Genomic DNA, 8,639 nt, shown 5'->3' with positions numbered 1-8,639 from the left:
CGTTTTTAAACGCGCGTTTTATAGAACCAAGAGTTCTACATAGGCGTACACACTCAAACGCGCGCTTTTGGCCAAGCGCGCGTCAAACGCGCGTTTATAGATTTTTCTTAAAACGCGCATTTTTCGGGCGCTTTACTAGAACTCTTGGTTCTTTAAAACGCGCGTTTAAAAACGCCTAGTGTGTACGCAGCCTAAATCTCGTTTCAGTCAAGATTGAAACGGTCGATGGAGGTTATATGCGAACGGCGTACTGTACAAGAGGAACATAGCGAACGGGGTATAAGGCTCTAGTTTAGTAGTGTTACAGAGTATAATACGTATATTTTAATATATTTTTAAAAGAAACAAAACCGCTGAGAAATGTTACGTGTGTTTAACAACGGGTTCGGAAAACTTTGAAAATGTTAACAACGGGTTCGGCCGAACCTGTGCGAACCCGCTGAATATCACCACTAGCTATAGAGAACGCATTGCGAAAGGAATGAAGAATGAATTGGATACTACACCATTATATAAGAGTATAATACAGTATATAACACCATTATCTAACATAAAATATACCTGTACTGTAAAATGTAATGTGATAGTTACAAAGGAATGAAATTATAATGTCATACAATGAGATTAAAGGAAAAAGATTCAAAGGTATGGGATTAGGCGTAGCAAGAGCCATCGAGAGCTTGATGGGGCCCAGGGAGTAGAGCGAACTTCTTTTGCTATTTTTATTTTTCCGGCTTGTTATGTATACAGCAAGGGAAAACATTGGAGTCGTATCAAATTTTACCCTCTAGGCTTTTTGCAAATCTCGACGTCTTGAAAACCCCCTGAACCCAAAAAGTCAAAAAATGGTGTGTGTGTGTGAATTAATTTCGGAGTTAGATGGAGTTAGATAGATGAAAGACGAGACCAGACATGGAAACATTATATGTAGGAGGTCCGATTGGAAGCATTATGGGTGAACTTCCGATGCAAACTGAAGGTCATATTATTTCAATTCAAGAATTTTCTCCTGAAAGGAACTAGACAGATAACAGGCACGACTCTATTGCTCTAGGAAAAGTATGATGTACAGGGGCAAGTCATTCCTAATTTGAAGGTAAAGATCATATATTTTAAATTAAATAAATTAAAAATATGATTAAAAAATGCAGCCCGGAATTGTAACGATGTCACAATAAAATAATTGCTCGTTTTTTAATAAAATCTCGTAACGTCACAGACAATTTTAATTTTGTGCTAATATAGCAGTGTTTCTCCGAGAAAATTAGGTAACTTGTTGCTCAATTTTTTAATTAAATGAAATACATAAAATGTTTCTTTATTAATAGAAAGCAGTTTTGGAGGTTGTTTTTGTTAATAAAACAGCATTAATTTATAGGGTTAGAAACCACTCCGAGCCGACGAAAAACTCTCATGTTCCTTTCTCTCTCGATGGCCCTGGGAATAGTACTAGTATAAATATATAACAATTTGGATTTATACAGAATAGATCAACGATAGAATCAATTTTTGCAGTTAGGCAGATGATAGAAAAATCTAGAGATGCTAAAATGAATTTGAATATATATTTATAGGTTTTGAAGCTCATGATAGGATCTTGAGAAGTTCTATATGGCAGGTTCTTAGAAGGGAATAGAAAAGGAATACCTAAGAATAGTATAAGATAAGTATAAGAAGTCAGAGACTCATGTTAAAATATAGGAAATTTTAAAATAGAAGTAGGTGTCCATCAAGGTTCAGTATTAAGTCTATCTTTTAATCTGTTAGATGAATTGTTAGGAGATGAAGTCAAGGAAAAACCACGATGCAGATTATGTAGTACTTAGGAACAATGTTAGGAATTAGACACAGATATAGCTAACAGATTAATTTAGCATAGCAAAAATGGCGAATACAAGTGAAATAAAAGAGTACCAGTTGGATTAAAAGGAGTTTTAAAAGACTGTTGTTATAACTTCATTGTTGTTTGGATCTGAATGTTAGAAAATGAAGAAATCTCAGGTAAAAAAGATGAGATAGTAGAAAGGCTTAGTTTTTGTGGTGTAACTCTAGCTGATAGAATTAGGAATAAGCATATAAGGAGTTGTTTCGGAGCATGAAACATTAGAGAGAAGCTTATAGAAGATAGACTTAATTAGCTTGAGCTTATGGTTAGAAGAGAATAGGTTGAACGGGTTAGACAAATTAAGAACTTAGAAACAACGAGAAGTTGCAGTTAAATGAGGAGGTCGAAACAGAATAGTTTGAAGGGCTATGTCAAGACCCGACGGGAAAAGGAACAAACCAGGATGATGAAGAAGATTAATGATATTTTTACAGAATTTCAAAGTAATTAGATAAATTAGTCATGAAAGAAATATTTTAAATTAAATTGAAATTTTATAGAAAATTATATAAAAGTATACAAATAAATTCGGCATCATTCAAATTAAATTACGTGTGATTTAAATTTGAGTTTCTACTTATACTGAAATGTAAGAATCTGTGGCGCAATTAGAAATATGGCGTCCTAGGCCCATAAAAGACAAACGTCCCCAAATTAACAGCTTTTGTACTAAGTGATTCTATTTTATAATTTTATTTCTGCAATAATTGTATTTTACAGATTTTTAAATAACGAAACGGCAAAGGGCGTTGCTATTGAAACGAGCAATTAGTGGCTTTTACTGCTGCAATTTTTAATCATATTTATAATTTATTTAATTTAAAATATATGCTCTCAAACTCAAATCAGTACTGTAGTGTCTTGCCCCTGTACATCATACTTTTTCTTTAACGATAGAGTCGTGCCGGTCATCTAGTAACTGCTTTCAGGGGAATGTTTTAATTGAAATAACGTGACTTTCGATTTGCACCGGAAGTTCCTGTATAGTAAATTGCAGCTTCATGCTCCTAAGGTTTCGATATCTTTCATCTTTCATCTTTCTTATCTAAGGTCTCATCTTTTATCTATCTAACTCCGTTCTCAAAATTGAGGAAGGACAGTTGACAAACGGACAACAGTGGGAATTTATAGGGCTACAATTTTTTTCCAATTACAACTCAAACACATCATAAGTACTATCGGTCTTTTCTTGTAAAATATATTAATACATTAATACTATTAATTGATATGTCGACTTTGTCTTTACTTAAGCTTTTAAATTGCACTAATTGAATTGTTTCTATATAAAATTATGTTTTCATTATTTTATTATTATTAGTTTGAATTTTTGCTCCCTTAAGCATAATGGATACCTCTCACTAGTAAGAATATATGTAATCTATAACTTTTTAAAATTTATTTTATAGCATTAATAATAAATTTAAATATTAATTTTTAACTATAAAATGAGTATCATAAATATCTCACTCACAATGATTTAAAACTAATTATGGATAATTTCATAATTAGCATTAAATCAAATTATAGAGAAAATATATGCATTTAAAAATTTATGTAGTAAATATAAAACATTTTGTTCACAATATTATACATACCCTTCCTCCTTTTTATTTTTTATAAAAGGAAGTACTTTATCGTCATACTGAAATGATGCCTAAGAATAAATTTTAAAAAAATTTTAGCACTAAATTTCTACGTTGACTCGATATACTGTATTAAATGTATTATATATTTTTTAAACTTACCGTTTGCAATTTATGCGAGTCTACGGCTATATAATCATAAGTTGTTTTCCTTCAAAAATTAAAAGAGGAGGATATATAACAACGTTTACTTATTAGTCAATAAAATAATCTAAACTTACTCGCAAGGCATTCCACAACTTTTATAGCATGCTTCTCTACGGACAGTAAAGTTGTTCTTAAGACAATTTTCTAAAAAAATATCTTTTTATTAATTAAAAATTTTTATAAAATAATAAAATTATATTTATTGTAATTTGAATTTATATTTTATATATAATAAAGAACCTTTTTCTTTTTTACAAGGAATATCTTCATATATTAGCGCAAATCGATGATACGTACAATTGCATTTTTTCAAAGTTGCCATAAAAAGGCATTCGGCAAGACAATCCTAAAAAAAATAAGAATAGAGATGTATTTATAATTTAATTTTTTGCCGATCAAATGATTATATATTGTCATGGCTTCAAAATTCTGCCAATTAAATATACTTCTTAATCGGCGAAATTAATTTAAAATATGAAATCAAAATAGTATCTCGAATTTAAATGTTGTTAGGATCTTAGCGTGTAAAGATCTCTAATCATAAAAATCGCTGTTTAATATCTAACAAAGAATTGGTTTAATGGCTCGGACTAGATACCGGTCACGTCCTGCCCGTCTGACTGACCCTGAACAAAAGACATCCCCGAATCTCGCGCCCATACGTAAGTGTTCCAGATTGGACCCGGTCGTTAGGTTTACACACGTGCAAAAACAACAGACCCAACAAATGACATAATTTAATATTATTTTTCTTGTTATGGTATCAGGTATACAGGGTCGTCAGAAGCTTGGATGGGGCCCGGGGGTAGAGTACACCCCTTTTTATTCTTAGCAGTCCTTTTAGCCATTTTTTAAAAATAAATGAAATACTTAGAATATTTCTTTATCAAATAAAAAGTAGTATCAAACATTTTTAAAATAACTTTAATTTTATAGGAGTAGGAACCACTAAGAGCACTAATTACTTTCTTAATTAATTACTTAATTAAAGTATGGCGATCGATCAAAAAATGATCCCCCAAGAGTTTTACATTTTTGGATTCAGGACACCTCGAAACGTGGAGAAATGCAAAAAAATTTAGGGGTAATTTCTGTATGTGGATGTTAGTGTGTGTGTGTGTGAGAGGGTACGATTTTGTTCACCCTGTTTGATGCTTAATAACTCCTGTGATTTTTGTCGAAAATTTCTGAAATTTTGCGGAGAGGTTTGTTTATTAGGGGAATTGATGCTCTTTAAATTATGGCAATTAAAGGTTGAGGGGATGGGGAGATAAAGGGGGTCGTGTGTATCTCCAGTAAGGTCAGACTTAATAACTATTTTACTCGTTATTAGCATTTACAATTTTTTTTTATAAAACTCATCCCTACCTCAACATTAAGCCTTTTGCCATTTTATAACAGTTAAAAATATGAAAAGTTTTTAAATAAAATATGATAAGAGATGGTGCCACCAAATGTTGCGGGAAAATTAAGCAACTCGTTACTGGATTTTTTTTCTCGGTTCCGGGGATAAGTCTCCATCACTTCTCTCTCAGTGATTGTTATTTATATTTTTAGTTTATTTAAAAGTCTATTTTTTCAGCATAACTTTTTGAGAATGTTGACAACGTGTTACGCATTATACTTTCTTAAATTTACCATTATTCACAAAGTTTGTGAAGTTGAATTATTTATCCCATTTCAAATTTTTAAATCAAAAGTATTTATAAAATTCGCTTCAATTAAAGGTTACAAATAAAATAAATAAAAATATGTATAAAATATAATTTTAAAACTGATATAGTTGACTAAGATTTAAAATACTTTCTATCTGAAGAGAGAGAGATGACAAGAGATACAGTATTTAAATAAACTATATTTTTGGGTTTTTATGAAATGTGTTCAGAATTTAGCTATATACTTAAGCACATTTATATATAATCGTTATTTAATTTAAACTCATATAGGCCCTACGTACACAGAGTTAGCATAATTAAAGAATTCATTAATTATGATCACCCCTGTATATCAGTAATATAAATAAACGGTTGCGAGTGTCTTGTTACAGTTATTAAATAACTTAATTATAATTCAAATAAAATATTAAAGTCAATCTTTCAATATTTTAAGGTCCCTATTTTATATGACTCAAGTAAGGATAGATAATTTTAGTTTACTTAATGTTTTAAGTGTATAATATCACTAATATTTTTTCCAAATCATTAAGAATTCATCTAACTTTAATCACAGGCACTTTATAAAATGAGCTAAATTTTTGTATATCCCTTTATTTAGTCATACTAAATAAAATATCAAAAGTCTCCAGAATTCTACTCTACGCTTAATGTTTTACAATGCTAAAAAGAGGTGCTTACAGGGGATATAAAATTGGTTTTTCGTTAATATCTCTGTTGCTATTGATTTTACGGCAACGAAGGTTTTATATAAACGTGAAGATGAGAAAATTCTTTACAAAAAGAGTCCTTATTAATTTTTTGATACAAGCGATAGTTTCTGCTCAATTTAAAGTTGAAACTATAAATCACCACACTCATGCGGATATTAATTAAAGTAGATTTGGAAGAAATGAAAACATACATTTTATTAATACACACAAAAATTAATCATTTAGAGAAGTATCAATTTTAACATATATCTTTATCAGAGGTACGGTAGATGTTAAAATAAATGTTACCGCTAAAGCTCGAAAGTCGTTAATGTGCACATTACCTAGCTAATCTGCAGATTAACTAAGGTGATCCGTTAAAGTTTCTAAAATTGTTCTATTTCTCAAATTACCTAGGTAATGTGCAGATTATCTAGGTAATCTGCAAATTATCTACTAGGCACTCGGTAAAGTGAAAATAAGATCTTTGCTGAAACAACAGCAACGTTTCTGTACGCTTAAATTAACATAATGTTCTTTATTTAATTTTCGATATCTAAAGAATCAAGTTAATACAATCAAACAATCGACAAATTAGTTGATAGAATCAATCATCAACCAATTAAAAAACATACAAAAAATCAAACGATTTAAAACATTAATATAATTAGGAAAATTATATAGATAACCACCTATGGAATTTTGGGACTTTGGGTATCTATCTGAACGGAGGGGACTGAGATGACTTCGACGATACCCTACTTTTGGACCGGAGACGAAAAATAATAAAGTTATCATACTTTTTCTGGTGATCGCGTGATGTAATTGTGCAGTTAATGTTACCTATGATGAGTAAAATGGCGGCTCGTCTCTGATTCCAGCAAACAGAAGAAAAGAAACAGTGGGGACGCACGTTTCTAACCTATTCTAATAAATTACCATAATTATTACCAACCAAATTATTAGAATAGGTTAGGTTATGTTTGAACGTGCGTCCCCGCTGTTTCCTTTCTTCTGTTTGCTGGAATCAGAGACGAGCCGCCATTTTACTCACCATAGGTAACATTATCCAATTGTGCTTACTTATTAGTGCAGTCTAAAGATTGGTGACACTTTGAATTTCATAGCAATTAGTTTTTGCGACAAGCATACTATTTGTGGTACATTTATTTGTGGCAAAGATCTTATTTTCACTTTACCGAGTGCCTAGTAGGTAATGTGCGGATTACCTAGATATTCTGCATATTATCTAGGTAATTTGAGAAATGGAACAGTTTTCACAACTTTAACGGATCACCCTAGTTAATCTGCAGATTAGCCAGGTAATGTACACATTAACGACTTTTGAGCTTTAGCGGTAACATAAATACGAAAAAGATTACGCTATCATTCTTGTTCTTAAACGAATTCATAAGAATAGAAGCCCTGTTCAAGATAATCTAGCTGGCCAACTTCTGTCTCTTGGATTTCCTCGTCTTCATTGATGACTTCTTTATCTGTCATTCTTTGATAAGGAAAGGGGCCTCTTTTGTAGAGAATTGTCTCATCTTCAAGTTTATATTTAACCTTCGTTATCGTAAAATCAATAGCAACAGAAATATTAACGAAAATCCAATTTTATATCACCTGTAAGCACCTTCTTTTAGCACTGTAAAACATTAAGCGTACAGCAGAATGCTGAGAACTTTTGGCATTTTATTTAGTATGACTAAATAAAACTGTATGCAAAAATTCAGCTTGCTTACAATTTTTCCACAGAAAAAACCTAAAGTTACTGGACTATATAGACTAACAGATTGACCTACCCGCCAAATTGAATTCTGGAGCAGAATGCACGTAAAACTTTACAAATTTAAAAATAACTTATTTGATTGGATTTCGATAGAAACGGCTTTCTTTTACTCTTAAAATTACTTTCTAATTACAGTATTTAATATTGTAATTCACTTGTTTCGTTATTTCCGTTATTACAGTACTTTAAAAAAAGAACTATTTGATTTTTAAACCTAAAAATCTCTCAATTTCCAATGGGTATGTCAACTGTCTTAACTGTTCAGCATTGTCACGGTGTACGAAGTGCAGACCATAAGAAGTGTAATTTTTCGAGTGGGAGTGAACATCCTGACGTGGCATAGCTGCATTACTAACGACGACGATAATAGTGAGGTCGTAAACGTATTGGTCAACGTTAAAGTCGAAAAACGTGCCCTTGTTGTGACGTTTTCACTTTAGATCTTGTAACTTCAGAGAAGCTGGAAGCAACGTGCTTTATATTAAACGATGTAATTTAACCCTGCGTTAGTGCACTGAGTTTTTTCCGGCATTAGTGCAGTGGGGCGTTTGTCCACCCCAACATTTTTTTGGGTCCATAAACCATGTAAGTAAAAATTCATAAAGATTTACTCATTTATTTGGTAAAGTCATGTGTCATTATACATATGATTATATTCAGGTATGATTACATATTATATTAGTACATAAATCCACGAAAATAAAAAACAACATTTATCAAAACTCATTACATTAGATCTTATTATTAAACCAATAGTAAAAATCTAAATTGTTTTTTAAGCATTTTTGTCACTCTGATTCAATAGCT

At 31.2% G+C, this 8,639-nt stretch overlaps 1 protein-coding gene across 1 annotated transcript in view; it reads right to left on the bottom strand.

Moving 5' to 3' along the window:
• Positions 1–8,639, bottom strand: part of LOC111635362 (amiloride-sensitive sodium channel subunit beta-2-like) — a 43,134-nt gene that overhangs the window by 5,025 nt on the left and 29,470 nt on the right. The window contains exons 6-9 of the mRNA XM_023380307.1: positions 3,916–4,021; positions 3,750–3,819; positions 3,631–3,679; positions 3,481–3,539 (exon numbers count right to left, since the gene is read on the bottom strand). Of these exons, the coding sequence (XP_023236075.1) occupies positions 3,481–3,539; positions 3,631–3,679; positions 3,750–3,819; positions 3,916–4,021 (284 nt within the window). The remainder of the gene's footprint in view (positions 1–3,480; positions 3,540–3,630; positions 3,680–3,749; positions 3,820–3,915; positions 4,022–8,639) is intronic.

The sequence above is a fragment of the Centruroides sculpturatus genome, unplaced genomic scaffold (genome assembly GCF_000671375.1).
Source record: "Centruroides sculpturatus isolate CEXI.00-Female unplaced genomic scaffold, Cexi_2.0 scaffold122, whole genome shotgun sequence".
In the NCBI taxonomy this organism is placed as follows: domain Eukaryota; kingdom Metazoa; phylum Arthropoda; class Arachnida; order Scorpiones; family Buthidae; genus Centruroides; species Centruroides sculpturatus.
Note: the sequence above shows the minus strand (reverse complement) of the source record. Positions and strands in the feature narration are given on the sequence as shown.